General features: G+C 42.6%; 1 protein-coding gene across 2 annotated transcripts in view; it reads left to right on the top strand.

The window, feature by feature from the left end:
- The window catches only part of RBM19 (RNA binding motif protein 19), a 285,015-nt gene extending 267,633 nt beyond the window's left edge, over positions 1 to 17,382 (top strand). Inside the window, exons 24-26 of one of the 2 annotated variants that reach the window (XM_033955717.1) lie at positions 12,816 to 12,927; positions 15,223 to 16,159; positions 16,362 to 17,382. In XM_033955717.1, coding sequence (XP_033811608.1) covers positions 12,816 to 12,895 — 80 coding nt within the window. In that variant the 3' untranslated portion in view covers positions 12,896 to 12,927; positions 15,223 to 16,159; positions 16,362 to 17,382. The remainder of the gene's footprint in view (positions 1 to 12,815; positions 12,928 to 15,222; positions 16,160 to 16,361) is intronic. The other variant, XM_033955718.1, reaches the window with a different exon arrangement.
- Positions 17,383 to 18,511: the final 1,129 nt, after the last annotated feature.

Genomic DNA, 18,511 nt, shown 5'->3' with positions numbered 1-18,511 from the left:
GGGGTGGAGCAGCGCCAGTGGCTGGGGGGAATGGGAAGTGGAACGAATCAAGCGAGTTTCCCTTACTTTCTATGGGGAAATTCACTTTCATATACGAGTAAATTGGTTTACGAGCATGCTTCTGGAACGAATTATGCTCGTAAACCAAGGTTCCACTGTACTCCACTATCAAAGGTGCTATAAGCACGACAAAACAATCTGTGTATCCTGGGGATCCAGAAGTGCAGGAGGCATTTAAGTTCTTGGAAATGTTGTTGCCAACGCTGCTAGGTTTTAAACCAGAGAGACCTTTTCCACCTGAGAATGCACATGGTTCGATGGCTACACGATCTGTTGGTTCCCGATATCCCTGGCCTGTTGTGCTGCAGGTGTTGCGATATTTGCATGTGGTAGAGATTTTACAACGAGCCCCTTGTACAGTATGATTTTTCTGGATCTCAGTAAACAAGCGTAACGGAGAAAGAAAAGATTCATAGTGCTTTGTGAACGTCTGAGAAATCTGGGCGCACGGTTTGGGTCTGATTCAGCTAAGGATTACTTTATTCAACTCAACTAGAACAGGAGCACTCATTTTCCAAGCCGTACTCTGTTCTTTCTGAACGTTTAATCGCAGTGATTATCTGAGACCTCGTCTCCTCCTTGTTTTGTTTAGTAATCACCTCTCATGCAGCCTTTTTTTTTTCAGTCCAGATACATTTCGGCATTTGTTTTTTCCATTTGATTCAGCCCCCTCCCCTCAGCTTCCTACCTCTTTCCACATATGCACGCACACAAACACGTCTCCTGGGAACTGCAGTCCGTGCATAGAAGGTCCCAGCGCTTCAGCATTACTATTGACTTGTGTTTCCTGATCTCAACAAAACATTTCACTCGATTGTCACCAGCAGGGCTAGCTGGTCTCCTGCTGGGGGGGACACAGGACAACAGCATCGTAGACCCTTCTTCCTATTCCCCCATCGATCAAGGCGTTAACTGAGAGAAGTGACATTTCATACAGACTGGCACATTTTGGCAAAGAGGGAGGAAAACGGTGATTCAGTGATGGGGAGGGAAAGATGGAGGAGGTCAGCTTCCTGGGATGTTTCAAAGCAAGAAGAGCCAAGGAATAAAAATGGACGAGTTCATAAGCGACCATCAATCCACTTGGGAAGAAATAACATCCATCTTTGCTCCAACAATTTAAATATTAACGGATGGAATTTAAAATTCTGGCTGATCCTACAACCTTTTTTCATCTTAAACACTTGTGTCTTATGAAAAGGGAGTGGAAAGTTTACAAGACTACAAAATATGGAATAGAGGTAGTGAAGTCTTTTAGGCACGTCACCTGGCGTGAAGGAAATATGTATTTAGAAAGACATGGAGAATTCGAAGGAACGATGACAAACTGTATCAAAAATTAAAACAGGAGAGGAAGAGAAATTGAATAGGGAAAATTAATGATTATGGAAAAGAAAGAGAAATAAATGAGAAATGTGGGTTAGAACAAGCAAGCATTCATTTGTATACTTATGTGTTACAAGAATGCATTTACCTTCAAATGTAGGTCTTTTCCCACCCAATCTAGGTATACGCAGAATGGCTACGCCAGCCTGTGACGTGTCTAAAAGCTTGTTTATTGAAGCTGAGGAGTTCAGATCAGGTTATTCTCGGTTCCCCCTCTATTTGAGCAACACAGAGCTACTTGTAAAATGCACATGAGGATGTGCAGGAGGGCTTGGGCGTTTGCTGGCAGATTCAGCGAGAGCAGTCATTTGCAAATATGTCCATGGCCAAGATCACAAGGAGTCACTGTGGGGTTAATGGTTGTGCTGTGGTCTGAGAACCAGAGGAACCACTACAGCTCCTTGTAACTGGGGGCAAGTCACTTTTAACCCCCCCCCCCAATTGCCCCAGATAAAAAATAAATGCCTGTATATAGTTTGTAAACCGCTTTGATTGTAACCGCTTTTCCCTCTGGAACGCCATGCCGTCACACCTTCTCCTTGAAAACTGCCTTGACAAATTCAAAATTAAACATAAAACCTTTCTATTCTAAGACGCCTACCAAAATACAAGTCAGACCTTTCTCCAGCCCTTTTCTGCATTTATTAAGAACCGCTTTTAAGAAGTGACCGCCCCTCCACGCTTGTTCCTTCCCCTCCCCATCCTTTTAACCTTTTTTTTTTTTAACTTCGATGTCTTTTTTGAACTCTCCCTTCCCTCAGCACCTTCTGTATCAACCCCCTCTTCCCGTTGTCTTTGTCCTGTCGACGTACACCCCATTTTATTTTAAAATATTTTAAACTCATATTTTAATATTGTAAACCAACCAGATACCTGCTGATGGTCTATCAAACTGTAAATAAACTTTGAAAATAAACTTGGATATCTTTTCCTTTAGCCCTTATTTCTCCAGCCCATTGTAAGATGGGGATTATGTGTATAAATTTTTACCCTCCTCAAACCATCCATACCACATCCTCTTGAAATCTTTGCATTCTGAGGATCTCAAAATGTGAATAGCTTTTTGAAATACCATTTCCAGTGTAATAGGTGAAAAATTCTAGACGATAGGGTTATTTTCCCATAGCCGCGTGCTGCTGCAGAAGGAATCCACTCCGGATTTTTCACTCTGCCTCAGTTGTACTTCACCGGGCTCTCTAGCTCCACCTTCATCTCTTTCCTCGTACCTGCAGGAGTGTTTGCTCTGCTCTCCCCATGTTATAATATTTAATTCAATGTAATTTCGTCCCTGTTTTGGGTAATTTGGTGCTCAGAGCAAATTGTATTGGTATCGGTCATGTTATCCTTGGCCAGTGACTCAGTCACCGAATCAGGAGGCCGATTTTTGGAAAAAAGAATCGATTTGAATCGATTCACCCGATGTGAATCGATTCGAATTGGAAATCAGACCGCACTAGTTCCTACTGTCTAAAACGTTTCACCTATTGCACTGGAAAAAGAGATTATGTACTTACCCTGGTAAGCTCTTTTCCAGTAAATAGGTGTGACATTCTAGACTCCTGCCCTGTCCTTCCTGCGTCTGCTTAGTTTTCAGTCTGTTTATGCTTCTCCGAGCTGATTCTTGGATGCCTGTCAGCCCTTGAGGGCTAGGAAGAATTTGTATATATGTTTCATTTTATTGGGGATTCATTTCTGAGCTCCTTTTAAGCCTGTATTGGCGATTAATGGTACTGTTTAGATACTTTTTAAACAGAACAATTTGTTTACGCCTGTTGCTACAGGTGTCTCTACTTCACATATGTTGGGTGGCTCTATGTGCTTGGGTACGAACTGAAGGTGGAGCTAGAGAGCCCAGTGACGTACAACAAAAGCAGAGTGAAAAATCCAGAGTGGATTCCATCTGCAGCAGCACACGGCTATGGGGAAATAACCCTATTGTCTAGAATGTCTCACCTATCTACTGGAAAAGAGCTTACCAAGGTAGGTACATAATCTCTTTTTACCCATTATATAATCTGCACACAAAATTGCTTCTATTTGCATGGGAAGATGCTTTAAAATTACCTTTGTACAGCACACAGAGCTTCTAGTCTGCAAAATCACTTCAGTGAGTCCATCACTCAACTCAACTACCCTATCCAGCCCACCATGAAGATATTAGGCATAATTCTAGACCAATGCCTAACAATGAAGGAACAAGTGGATTCCCTATTCAAAAAGGGTTTTCTTATTCTCTGGAAGCTCAGAACCATTAAATCATACTTCGATACGTCAACATTCAGAATCCTAGTGCAATCCCTCATACTGAGTCAACTTGACTATTGCAACATCGCCTACCTAGCAATCTCATCAAAAAATATGAGACGTCTCCAAATAATGCAAAATGCTGCGGTCAGACTTATCTTCGGGCTGAAGAAATTCGACCATGTGACACCCTACTATCGTCAACGGCATTGGCTACCAATGGAAGCCCGAGTAAGGTTTAAATTTGCCTGCCTCTGCTACAAAGTACTATACGGCCTTACCCCCCAAGTACATAACGGACCTTTTCTCATTTTCTAATAACAAACTCAAGAGAAACACACACTCAAAACTCATTTCCCCTCCAGTCAGAGGCTGCAAAATGAAAAAACACCATGAACACCTTCTCTCTCACCAAGCAGCCCTATGGGGCAAAGACCTAGACCAACTACTCTCGCCCACTACTTACGGAAAATTTAGAAACGCCTAAAAACATACCTGTTCCAGAAATACCTAAACAATTGACCCGATCTCCCCCCTCTCCCCCTCCATAATCCACCTAAATTTACTGCACTGTTATAAATATAATATGTTATCTTCATCTTGTCTTAATTCTACGTTGCCATTTATTCCAAACAGGTCCTATCGGAAATTACCTACCAAAATGTATATCTTATATTTTGCTCAGCAAATTGCATTTCTGTACTATTGCCTCTTAAGGTCTCTGCTCTCTGTATTTCCTCTATATATCTGCATATTGTATTTCGCTGTATATCCAGCTCTCCTTACTGTAAACCGCCTAGAAGTTGCAAGATTGTGGCGGTATAGAAGAATAAAGTTATTATTATTATTATCAGTACAAAAATCTAAAATATATTGCTCTCCCCTGTCAGCTGACACTGACTGTGATTTTGGCAGTCGACAAATACAATTCGAAGAGAAGGTTAAAACCAAAAAACAGGCTGACCTGACATCCAGATTAGGAAGAAAATATATTTAGGCTTCATAATCAATAAATGCTTTTAAGCTGAGATTTATTTTTTTTTTTTTTCCTGAATGAAAAATACTCTGCTACCAAAGCCCAGATGTATTTTTATATTGATCTCTCACCTTTAATGGAAAGAGTATTGTTAGCATCCTTAATAGTTAGAACACCCGAAGAATGTGCAGGCAGCCACTTCTGGAATGGAAAACCATGCACGCTGCTTGATGGCTTCTTAATGGAAGAGAGCTGTGCTTTAACTGGAGTCGTCTGCCCTAATGGGGTAGAGGGAACTTGTGTAAGGAAGCAAAGAGGTGGCATCTGAGCTGGGAAGGCAGATAAAGACCATATGGCATATCTAGTCTGCCTAACCATGCCATCTACCGTCTCCTCCTATCCTTAGAGACCCAACATACTTGTCCCAAGATTTCTTGAATTCAGATACACTTTTTGTCTCAATCATCTCCAGTGTAAGGCCATTCTAAGCATTCACCACCCTTTCCATGAAAAAGTATTTTCTGAGGTTACTTCTGAATCTGTTCTCTTTCACCTTCACCCTATGCCCCCATCATTCCAGAGTTTCCTTTCAGTTAAGAGACTTGTCTCGTGTATTTATGCCACATAAGTATTTAAATGCCTCTATCATATTCCCCCCTCCCGCCTTTCCTCCAAAGTATACATATTGAGATCTTTGTCCCCCATAAGTCTTATGACGAAAACCTCCTTTTTCCCACTGGCTATTCCTTTCCCTATTCACTCAAACATCCTTCTAGCTTTTGCCGTTACCTTTTCAACCTGTTTGGTCACCTTAAGATCATCGCATACTATCACACCCAAGTCCCACTCCTCTTTCATGCACAAAACTTCTTCACCCCCTGTACCATTTCCTCAGTTTTTGCAGCCGAAATGTATGGCCTTGCATTTCAGCATTAAATCTTAGCTGCCAAATTCCAGCCCATTCTTCAAGCTTCGCAAGGTCCTTCCTCATGTTCTTCACATCAGGGGTGTCTACTCTATTACAGATTTTGATATCATCAGCAAAGAGGCAAATCTTACCTGACAGTCCTTCTGCAATATCGCTTGCAAAAATGTTAAAAAGAACACTTGTAACATCCCTATCCCCAGAGCGATCTTCATTGACCACTACCATCTGTCACCTTTCAGTTAATCAGCTCTTGGCCCAGTCTATCACTTTGGGGCCCATCACGAGGACACTCAGTATATTTATTAGATGCCTGTGTAACGGCATTGCTAAAATCTAAATACAGTACTCCCCCGATATTCGGGGGGGGGGGGGTTCGTTCCAGGAACCCCCACAAATCTTGAAAAACATATGGTTTATAGTGGGGAAGATAGGAGAGGGCAGCTGGAGAGGCAGGAGAGAGCAGCCGGAGCACCGGCAAGTGAAGGCAAATCACTCGCGGTATGCTCCGATCGCCTCTTCATGCGCTAAAGCTGCATGCGGCCCAGTGAAGTATTTTGTGCGGCCCCGGTCGAGGGCGATGCAGTGTTTTCCTCTGCTGCCCCCGGGTGTTTACCGTCTCGCTGGCTCCCTCCTCGGTCTTGCTGCAGCGTTTGTGCGGCCCCAGAAACATTTTTTTCGGCCAATGCGGTCCAGGGAATTCAAAAGGTTGGACATCCCTGCTCTAATCAATCAAACTAGGGCATGTAGCTCTTGTGTTTTCTAGGGCACCAATTTATGCTCTTCTCTCTTTCAGTTAGTCTCTAAACTCTTTGGCAATTACCTTAATATGGTTTATGAAACGTGATATCTCACACTTGCTAAGGAAACATAATAGACTGGTGTAGAAGAAAGGAAGTCCATTTAAAATCTAGGCTAGAGAAAGACAGGACAAGTACCCTGGCCCCCCACTATCCACTGACCACCTAATTGCCTTTCAATTTCACGTTCCATATGCAAAGTCAAGGGAAGAGAATTCCAAAGAAGTTGATTCAAGGTGAGGTTGACAGGGAAGAGGTATGTGCAGGTGACCATCATATAGAGGCCCTGGGTATGTTGATCTTATGTCTCTTTAGCTATAAATGACAATATTATTATTAAACACACTCAGCTACAGATTCAGTACAATTGCCGCAACAGGTACTTAATTGTTATCCACTGGGAGATTAACAGAGGTCCTTAGGGGTATCAGACAGCCCTCCAAACAGCATAGTTTGAATGGGTAAATTCTTCATTTGCCCCGTGGTACCTCCTCCTTACTTTTTTTCGTTATATAAATATTATTTTAAGAATTTTTTTATTATTTATTTGTGTTTATATTATAACTTTAGTTGTTTAACTTATTCATATTAAATGTACTTACCTTTCAACTTAGCATTCAGCTGCAAACTGTTTCCCCGAATGCCAACGCATTTCGAGTTCTTTGTCAAGGCGACATGGGGAACTGAAAGCAAAGAAGAACACAAACAAAGCGCATAATTAAAAGACTGAAAATGGGAATAGGAAAAATATCTCAAAACTTTCCCCCAAAGTTATTTTTTTTTTTTTTTGAGTTCAATAAGTTTTATTGAGTTTCAATAAAAAGTACAAACGCAAAAGCAATAAGAAAGAACAACGTGAAAAATGAACATAGAAGTGCAATTGACAATGCACAGCATACCATCTACCCGTATCGTAAAAGAGCAGCGGCTAACTGACTCTGAAGCTTTAAATAATCCCTCCCCTATGACGACATATCCGGGGAAAATGCTGACACTACCTAAAAAGTTTTTAAAGGGAACTGACACTTCCTACAAATCGGCTTGAGCATTTAAGCCCTTTGGAGACATTGAATTTAATTTAAACATCCATCGGAGCTCACAACGATTTAGTCTTCTGACAATATTGCCACCCTCCCACCCTACTACAATGCGATCTAAGACTCGCCATTTAAGATCTTTTAAAGTGTGCCCACAAGTAATCCAATGACGGACTAAGGGAGAAGATTCATTTTGAGTGTGGACACGTGATTTGTGCTCTGTTAAACGGACACGAATGGGGCGAGTAGTATGTCCCACGTACAACATGGGGCAAGGACATTGGATCACATATATGACATTATCCGAATTGCAGGTGGTATTATGTTTAGTAACAAAATCTTCCCCCGTAATCGGGTGAGTCCACATTTCGCCTGGTATAGTGTAAACGCACCATTGGCATTGGCCACAAGGGCAGTGATTACTACAACTCGAGGGAGTATATTCCTGCAGTTTGTTATGATTTAAATATTCACCAATATTTCTTCTATGCCTGTACGAGCATAAAGGATGATCTTCCAGGGTAGGAATAGCCAATTTTGGGATATGCCAATGTTTCTTAATAACCTGAGAAATACGGTGGGCAAGAGTGGAGTAGTCCTGGACAAAAGCCACCGTCTCCAAAGAGTTAATATCATTAGCTGTGTCTTGAAGTAACCATTCCCTATGAGCATATTTTGCTCTCTTGTAAGCACTTTTTACTACCTCATAGGGGTACCCACGTTGATAAAATCGATTTTTCATGATTTTGGCTTGGGCTAAGTCTTAATATTATTATTAAGACTTAGCAAAAAGGAAGAGTTTTGCCTCAAGCAAAATTGTCATTTCTTTAATAAGACATCAACTCTTTTTTCTGCGGCCCTCCAAGTACCTTCAAATCCAAAAGGTGGCCCTGCAAAGGGTTTGCCTTTGAGACCACTGATATAGAGAATGTGAAATTATAGCAGAGGAAAGATGATAAGGTGGGTCACTGTACAATACTTTGAACATAAGAAAAGTCATACTAGGTCAGACCAGTGGTCTATCTAGCCCCAGTATCCTGTTTCCAAAGTGGCCAATCTAGGTCACAAGTACCAGGCTGAAACCCAAAGAATAGCAACATTCCAGAGCTGAGATTGTGATGTCATAATGCTTCATTCCACCAATGCCTAAGAGCCACCTCATCAGTGATGTCACAACGGCTTCACATAAGAGTTGCCATACTGGGACAGACCGAAGGTCCCTCAAGCCCAGTTTCCTGTTTCCAAAGTGGCCAATCTAGGTCCCAAGTACCTGGCAGAAACGCTGAGATTGTGATGTCATAATGCTTCATTCCACCAATGCCTAAGAGCCACCTCAGCAGTGATGTCACAATGGCTTGACTGTCCTATATTTGACTCACATAAGAACAGCTATACCGGGTCAGACCAGTGGCCCAGTATCCTGTTCTCACAGTGGCCAATACAGGTCACAGTACCTGGCAGAAACCCAAAGAGTTGCAATATTCCAGAGCTGAGATTGTGATGTCATAATGCCTCATTCCACCAATGCCTAAGATCCAACCTCATCAGTGATGTCACATTATCTTGACTGTCCTATAATTGTCTCAGATAAGACCAATTGTCCATGTAGCCCAGTCTCCTGTTTCCACAGTGGCCAACCCAGGTCACAAGTACTGGATGGAATCTCAGATAGTACCAAGATTCCAAAACCCAGATAGTAGCAATATTCCATGCTTCCAATCCCAGGGCAAGCAGTAGCGTTCCTCATGTCTGTCTCAATAGCAGACTATGGACTTTTCCTCCAGGAACATGTCCAAACCCAGATACGTTAACCACTCTTTATCACATCCTCCAGCAACAAGTTCCAGAGCTTGACTGTTAAGCGTTCAAATCTTATGCTGAATACAAAATTGTACTGGAAGCCAATGATGTAATTTAAGCTGCGGAATAAAAGAGTCGTGTCATTTGATGAGAGAGAAAATTCTAATCACCAGAATAAACAATATTATAGCAATAGTTTTCCATAGTGCACAAGGAGGCATTCCCAGAGGTGTGTTCAGGACAGGAGACTTAAAAAGCAGATATGCATCAACTATTCACAAATCTCTGCACTATTTGGTCTCTTAGCCACTCACACAAAGGGTCACATTGAAATCACGTAGCCACTTGTAGCATGCACATTTTATGCTAATGTTTAGAAATCTTACCTCCTTTGAAACGTAGCATAAAGTGTGTGTACAAAAAGCAGCCGCATGCTTGACAATTATGTGGGCTGTTTGAAAATTGCTCCCAGTGTATCTGACACTTCTCTTGTGTCCTTTTCCCACCTAAGTCGTTGTGCAGCCACTGTGAAGAGCACTTAGAGATCTCATACTTTCTTAGTAACTCTCATCAATGAGGGGGAACAACCAGGTAGACCTTAAAGGGGCACACAATTTTTGACACCATGGAAAAGAAACTGAAGGTATCATTAAGAATGGGGGGGCTTTCCAGGACTCTGACAGTTTTGCACATGTAGCCCAGGGGTGCCCACAATTTCTAGGCTTGCGAGCTATTTTTAAAATGACCAAGTCAAAATGATCTACCAACAATAAAATTTTAAAAAACACAAAGCACACGGTACGCAGAGAAAATGTTAATTATCATTTGTATTCGGGGTTTTTTTTTCAGAGGTCAAGGCAGACGACTTTAAAATATGCAATGTCACCTCAGTAACAACTATATAAAAATAGACAAATATACCTCCTCCCCTTTTACTAAACCGTGATAACGGTTTTTAGCGCAGGGAGCTGCGCTGAATGCCCCTCGCAGCTCTCAATGCTATAAGCCATTATCGCGGTTTAGGAAAAGGCCATAGTGCAAAATGTAGACAGCAGATATCATTTCTCAAAACGGACACATTTTGATCACTAAATGAAAATAAAATCATTTTTCCTACCTTTTTGTCTGGTGATTTCATGAGTCTCTGGTTGCACTTCCTTCTGACTGTGCATCCAATATTTCTTTCTGTCCCCTCCCTTTTTCTTTCTGTCTCTCTTTCTATCTTTCTCCCCCTGCCCCCTCTTTATTTCTGTCTTTCTTTCTCTCTCCCCCTGCCCCCCAGCCATCGCGCTGATTTCTCCACTTCCCCGATTCTTTCTCTCTTCCTGCCGCCCCACCAAGCCGCCCTCCAAGCCACCACACCAATTTCTCCCTGCTTCCTCAAGCCTGGCCTGGCACGTACAAGCGCCGGGCCCACAAGCCTTCACCTCCGACGTCAATTCAGACGTTGGAGAGGAAGTTCCAGGCCAGCCAGGCAATTGACGTGAGAGGTGAAGTTTTGTGGGTCCGGCGCTTGTACGCGCCTGGCCTGGCTCAGGGAGACAGGAAGGAAAAGATTGCAAAGGCAGTAAACACAGTATCCTCTGCAAAAGATCAGTAGTTTTTTTACTATTATCTGGTTTATCATTCTTTGCATTGCACAGAGTCATTTTGAATTTTTCAAAAAGAAGGTTTTTATGCGCATGAGTTTTTGTTGGGACAGGCCTTGAGCCGTTGCGGTGGCTGGCTTGTGCTGCATTTTCTGAGGCTTTTTCCTCCTTTTATTTGCATTTAAAGTTATTCATGCAGGCTAAGCTGGATTTGTTTATGACTATTAGAGTCTAGTGAAGTTTCCATTTATTGCTCCATATTTGGTAAAAGTGTTATGTTGTGACTTTAGAGCATGTCGCCAGAAAGCTTCACTCTTCCAGCTGTGCTGTCCGTGGCAGGCAGGTGGGTTATCACCATATCAGCAGACAAAGAGGGACCAGATGTTTGTTAAATGCTTCTTCAGATGCATCTGGCATCGGGCGCCTCCCCGGGTTTGCAGACGTGTAGTGTAATGCCACTCACTGTGCTGAGAAAACACTTAAAAACAACTGGAGTACGATGAAATAAAATGACATCCCAGTGATAGAGAAGCAAATGTTGCAGGACTGCGAGTGAGGAAATTAATTCAAGCAAATGTAGTTTTGCCTCTTCCTTTCTACTCTCTTCCAAGACCGGCAGTTTTGAAGTTGCTTCTTGTACTTGCTCTTATTCCCCTCCTCTTCCTCATTTTCACAGATTTGCCCCATCCCACCTCGAAAAGAAAACCCAAAATATAAAGCAAATCCTTTTTTATCGATTGTTCTGATTTTCTTCTACATCCTCAGAGTTCTGGTCTGCAGCACTTCGGTGAATAGGGCCAGAACCCTTCTGTTGTGAGAATCATCATTCTGTCCTGCGAGGTGGGACACTGCCCCTGTACTGGTAGATAATTCAAAAGGGAAGAGAAAGGGTTGAGGAGACATGTGTGTGGTGCAGGGGTGTCAAAGTCCCTCCTCAAGGGCCGCAATCCAGTCGGGTTTTCAGGATTTTCCCAATGAATATGCATTGAAAGCAGTGCATGCAAATAGATCTCATGCATATTCATTGGGGAAATCCTGAAAACCCAACTGGATTCGGCCCTCAAGGAGGGGTTTGGGGACCCCTGGTCTACAGAAAGGGTGGGCAACTCCGGTCCTCGAGGGCCGGAATCCAGTCGGGTTTTCAGGATTTCCCCAATGAATATGCATTGAAAGCAGTGCATGCAAATAGATCTCATGCATATTCATTGGGGAAATCCTGAAAACCCAACTGGATTCGGCCCTCAAGGAGGGGTTTGGGGACCCCTGGTCTACAGAAAGGGTGGGCAACTCCGGTCCTCAAGGGCCAGAATCCAGTCGGGTTTTCAGGATTTCCCCCATGAATATGCATTGAAAGGAGTGCATGCAAATAGATCTCATGCATATTCATGGGGGAAATCCTGAAAACCCAACTGGATTCGGCCCTCAAGGAGGGGTTTGGGGACCCCTGGTCTACAGAAAGGGTGGGCAACTCCGGTCCTCGAGGGCCAGAATCCAGTCGGGTTTTCAGGATTTCCCCCATGAATATGCATTGAAAGGAGTGCATGCAAATAGATCTCATGCATATTCATGGAGGAAATCCTGAAAACCTGACTGGATTGCGGCCCTCGAGGAGGGACTTTGACACCCCTGGGTTAGAGCTACAACCTCAGCACCCTGAAGTTGTGGGTTCAAATCCCTCACTGCTCCTTGTGACCCTGGGCAAGTCACTTAATCCCCTCATTGCCCCAGGTACACTAGATAGAGTTTGAGCCCGCTGAGATTGATAGGGAAATATGATAAAAGTACCTAAATATAAACCATTTGATATATAAGTGGTATATAAATAAATAAAGGTTTCTATTTAATCATATCTGATTTTTTTTTGTTTCTTGGATTGAAGGATATAAGCTATGAATTGAAAATAATCTATTTGTAGACATCAATAAAGCTTGGGTTGATGGCTTTCTGTCTTGTTTGTTTTCTTACCGTTTGTCTCTTTCTCTTTCTGAACGGGAACAGAGTCCCCCAAGAAGAAGAAACGCTCCGTAGCTTTAAATGACATTATGGAACAGCTGGAAAAGGAGGAAGACGAGGACTAGATATGAAGCCGGACTTCTGTAGCATCACAGAGGTAGGTGAAGCACTTTATCTCTCAGAAAAGCACCGGTGCTTCCAACGTAGCTTCAGATGCCTCTTTTTCTTTATCGCAACAAAAACACGCTGTAATAATCACAGTTTTCAGGCACACACATACATGGTTCAGCGCATGTGTGCACTTTACATATGTTAATGTATAAACACTCAAAATACACCAAAACAGCTTCTAAATTTAAGTGCAGATATGTCTAGCCTGGCAGAGATAGTCGCAAAAAGTACAGAAAAAGATCTCAGCTACTGGGCAGCAGAACAAACAACTTGCAACAAGTGAAACCTATTAAAAAAAAATAAAAAATGCCATCATAGATCAGGAGAAACCCCCCACCCACACACACACACCCAATTCAGTTGTCATATCAGGAAAATTCTGAACTTGTAAACAGAAACCATCCATTCTAATGTGTTGGCAAAACTCTTTCAAAAACACCAAAAAAGGAAAACGGTGGCGGAATTCAAAAAAGCGTGGGATAAAAATAGAGGATCTCTAATTAGAAAGCAAAGGATGTAAATTAAAGAACTAAGACCGGTATTGGACAGATCTGCACGTTCTTTGTCCCACATATGGCGATTTGGTGTAGGATGGACAGGGGAGGGCATCGATGGGAACTCCATTAACTTGGAACAGGACGATGTTACTGGCCAGACTTTATGGTAGATATCCTGCAAACAACAGGATGGTTGGACAGGCTGGAGTGAGCTTGGATGGCAACTTCAGCGTTTGGGACCTAGGACAAAACCAGGTGGACTTTACAGTCTATATCCCAGAAGTATCAAAGAAGAGACAAGTCAATCAAATCATGTATTTTTTAAAAGAGTATCACTAATGGGCAGACTGGATGGGCCGTTCAGGTCTTTATCTACCGTCATTTACTATGTTACTATGTAAAATCCTTTAGCCACAGTTAAATAACGGAGAAAAACCAACAGGGAATTTCTATTTTGCTTCGGCTGCATCAGGGGAATGATTCCTGTTCCATGGTCTCAGCAGAGGCAAATGGCTGTTTTGGAACAAGAGTCATTCCCCTGGTTTAGTGTTTTTGCAAGAAACTTGCCAGCATGATTGAATTGATACTTCCTGTGTATATGTACAGATTTTTTTTCCTGGAGTTGTTATTTTCTGACCTTGATGGTGGGTTTTTTAATGGTTCCAACTTGTTGCAAGCTGTTTTTGGGTACCTGGTAGCTGAGGTCTTTTTTTATCTCCACTTTCTGTTATCTCAGCACTTACGTTTAGAAGCTTTAAAAACATAGAAATATGACGGCCGATAAAGGCCAAACAGCCTTCCAGTCTGCCCATCTACAGCATCCACTATCTCCTCTTCTCCCTATAGGCTAAGGCGCTTTACACCTTCATTGTTAGGTCATAAGAGTTTTATGGTTATAGAAAATCTTCCCGTGGAAGATTTTTTGAAACAGTTGCTCTCTTTCTAAAGATATTCCCCTGACGCAGCCACTTGGCGAAACAGGGCCTGTCGGGAATACTGAGTTCATTCTTTGAAAAGTGTGTCTGGTTCCGTATTGGAGCAACGGATATTTATTTCCACTGCTTGTGGGAGATGAATGGAAGATAAGTGCAAGTTTTTACAGTTTTTTGCTGTTTTTTTTTTGCAGTTTAGCTTGTGTATTTTAAACTGTATCTTTATGAATTTTTTCCATGGAGTTTTTTGACCTGGGATGTGTTTTGTATGGCAGTTTATAACTGAACATATAGTTTCTTGGTTGTTTCCTTGAAACACTGAGGTCTTTTTCTCCATGTTAGTTACTTGCCTTTCAGCCTGTTTCCTTCCACTATTAGCAGCTTTATTCTGAATATTTGTTGGTTATTTTTTTTTTATAGAAACAGAGAAACATGATGACAGATAAAGGCCAAATGGCCCATCTGCAGCATCCACTATCTCCTCTTCTCTCTAAAAGATCCCATGTGCTTTTCCCACATTTTCTTGAATTCAGACAGTCTTGGTCTCCACCACCTCTACTGGGAGACTGACTATTCCTTGCATCTACTAATCTTTTGCGAAAAATGTATTTCCTTAGATTACTCCTGAGCCTAGCACCTGTTAACGTCATCCCATGCCCTCTCACTCTGGAGCTTCCTTTCAACTGAAAGAGCCTCATCTCATGCATATTTAAACGTCTTTATCATATCTCTCTTCTCCCACCTTTCCTCCAAAGCTGTTTTGGTGTATCTTGATCAGTTAAGTTTCTGACTCGCGTGTACTTTGGAATGTGTAAACAATGTCGTATGAACATTTTCACTCTGCTTTTGTAGGTACCCATTTGCACGAACACATAGAAGATATGCACATGAATCTCAGTCTCTTTGTTTGTTATATTGTCACAGGGAGGACCCTGTGAGCTCAAAGGAACTCCTGCCGTACCGGGGGGCAGATGCCAAAGGAAGTGAGTTGGCACAGGTTTCCAACATACAAGTCACTGTGCACAACCTAGGACACTGCAGGGAAAGAAAACCCTTTTGAGAAGAAGACCTCAGACTGGGTCTGAGTCCCCAAAGACCTGCTTATTATTTCCTAGACCACAAACTAAAGAAGTAAGAACATAAGAATTGACGCTGCTGGGTCAGACCGGTGGTCCATCATGCCCAGCAGTCCGCTCCCGCGGTGGCCCTTAGATCAAAGACCAGTGCCCTAACTGAGTCTAGCCTTACCTGCATACGTTCTGATTCAGCACGAACTTGTCTAACTTTGTCTTGAATCCCTGGAGGGTGTTCTCTCCTATGACAGACTCCGGAAGAGCGTTCCAGTCTTCTACCACTCTCCAGATGGATTTTCGAGTCCCCTATAAGTTGTTGTCGGTAGTCTGTCAGAGTCTGCATGGGTTGGCCCCCAAATACCTAACTGGTTGTCTTTCGTATCCTACTGCGCTTCCCAAGTTGCGTTCCTCTGACCATTGGGACTTGAGGATCCCAGCTGGAAAGGAGCTAATAGTGCAAACGTCCAGGGCGGGAGTATTTTCCTGCGTTGGGCCATAGGAATGGAACAGGCTTCTGCAATATCTACGGCCGCAGGGGAATCTGATGACATCCAAAGGACTGCTAAAATGCCATCTTTTTGTGAAATGAAATATGGCTAAAGCATTGAACGATTGTTATGAATACTGATGATGACTGTTGTCAACTGCCCTGTGTTTAATGTTTTTGAGATTGTATTTTGTATGGTTTTATGTTTGTTTACTTTGCTTTGTTTCAGGTCAGGGGTGTCCAATGTCGGTCCTCGAGGGCCGCAATCCAGTCGGGTTTTCAGGATTTCCCCAATGAATATGCATGAGATCTATTAGCATACAATGAAAGCAGTGCATGCAAATAGACCTCATGTATATTCATTGGGGAAATCCTGAAAATCCGACTGGACTGCGGCCCTCGAGGACCGACATTGGACACCCCTGTTTCAGGTGAATAATAAATAAACACAATACAACACAAGTCCCAACTAGGCAGGGGCAGGTCAAATCTAAACCCAGGGCTGGAGCAGCTCCAGCCAGCATTAGACTTAGGACTAGTTTAAACCAGTCCAGCAAACCACAGAAGCAACCAGGGTTAGGAACACACTTGCACCCAGAACTAATTAACCAGCTGCAGGGAGAGAAAAGTGTGGATCCCTTAGCAAGAGGCAGCCACAGAACTGGAGCGCTCTCGGCAAGTATGAGGAGTACAAACCTCGCCAGCTAAACCCAGAGGAGCAACATGGACCACCACAATATAAGGAACAGGTAGGAACCCAGGATTGGGAGGCTCTAGGGCAGGGGTGTCAAATATTGGTCCTCGAGGGCCGCAATCCAGTCGGGTTTTCAGGATTTCCCCAATGAATATGCATGAGATCTATTAGCACACAATGAAAGCAGTGCATGCAAATAGATCTCATGCATATTCATTGGGTAAATCCGGAAAACCCGACTGGATTGCGGTTGACACCCCTGCTCTAGGGGATACCATAACTGTTTGTCCAGAGGAGGTAGAAATGGAAAAGTGAAAATGGTGATTATCCAGTGACTCCAGGCTAAGGGGGTGGAGCATAGGTTCAGAAAAGTTGTGGATTTCTGCAACACCCAGACTGCGGGTTGGGATTGAATACCTAGCGTATGGAATCCTCTAGTGACTAACAGAAAGAAGATTATCGAAGGTATAAACCTAATCTTCCATTCCTGTTTGCAAGGTACTGAGTGATAGCGCTGGTCTGGTACCGCTAACTAAGGCCAGATTGAAGCCTGCAGATAGAATACTTAGGCATCAAAGAAGAATATGTTTGTGGCATTTAAAACTTGCTGGAAAGTTCAGATTGTGTTTGGTAGTGATTTAATTTATTTGCCTAAGGGAAAAGTCCCTGCGTTTGTTTGACTGTTCACTGGAGTTTTTCAAAGTTTTTTCCACTTACCTGAGTGGTGAACTAAATAAAAGCAAGATTTTTGTAGTGTGTCTGAATTTTTGAATTGTTTGTGCTTAAACCTGTTTGCAGCAACCCATACTTCCAACTCCCTCATCTATGCTTGGTCGGGGTTGTGTGACCTGGTCCCTGGACTCTTCCAGTACAGCCACGCTTGGTCACAATATGTACCTGGAGAAGGAGAGACACATAATATGTAACTTATTCTGTATGTAAAATATCAGTTTCACAATCTGAAGTGGGCAAATTTTCAACCCAGGTGCTAAATCCTTAGGTGCTTTGCACCCACTGGTCATAATTATCCACAGGAACAACTAGCATGTGTGTTTTGCAGGTGTTTGTTGTGTGAACTAAATTTGGCTGGAAAAACGCAGTGTTTCTTCCATTTATTCGAAACATGCCCAAACATCCTCCCCTTCGCAGGTGAAAGTACACACGCTGTGCAATCCTGTGTATGCTTTTAACCAGGTTAATGGTGAGCAATCTTTAGCTGCCACAGGCATTATGCTCAAATAGTCAATGGGCCGTATCTGGGCTCTGACATTGAATATCCAGCTTTATGCGGCCAGCTGTGTCTTACTTGGTTAAGTGCAGTATTCAAGACTTAAATGAAACTGGATAAAGATGGGACTGTGCTAATTTGTCTAGTAATGGTTACTGTGGATGGGACGACTAGGTGGGCCATTTGGCCCTTATCTGCCATCACGTTTCTACTATTCATTATTTCTAGAACGCTACCAGATGTACGCGGAGACTATCCCTGCTCGAAAGAACTTACAATCTAAACAGGATGCTAGGGTGGGATGGTTAATCTGCCAACTTTGCCCACAGACCACCGACAAAATAACTGGTTTTCAGTTTGGCAATTAATGCTAACATTTAACTGTCCAGGCCTGCTTTAATTGTTTTGAATGTTTTTTTTTTTTTCTTTATTCAATATAAATAATAATAATATTTTTTATTCTTATATACCGCCAAAGCCATAGAAGTTCGAAGAGACTGAGATAAGACCAAACATATGGACCAAACCACAGAGGAGAAGCTTTTTTAAGTGGACGTTGTTAGAATCAGTTAAACAGTGTCCGACTGTGTTTTATTTTTGATAACTAGGCCTCAAGACAGAGACATCCAATGTCAGAGTACTCACCAACTTTATTCAAA

Source organism: Geotrypetes seraphini, chromosome 8 (genome assembly GCF_902459505.1).
Source record: "Geotrypetes seraphini chromosome 8, aGeoSer1.1, whole genome shotgun sequence".
NCBI lineage: Eukaryota > Metazoa > Chordata > Amphibia > Gymnophiona > Dermophiidae > Geotrypetes > Geotrypetes seraphini.
Note: the sequence above shows the minus strand (reverse complement) of the source record. Positions and strands in the feature narration are given on the sequence as shown.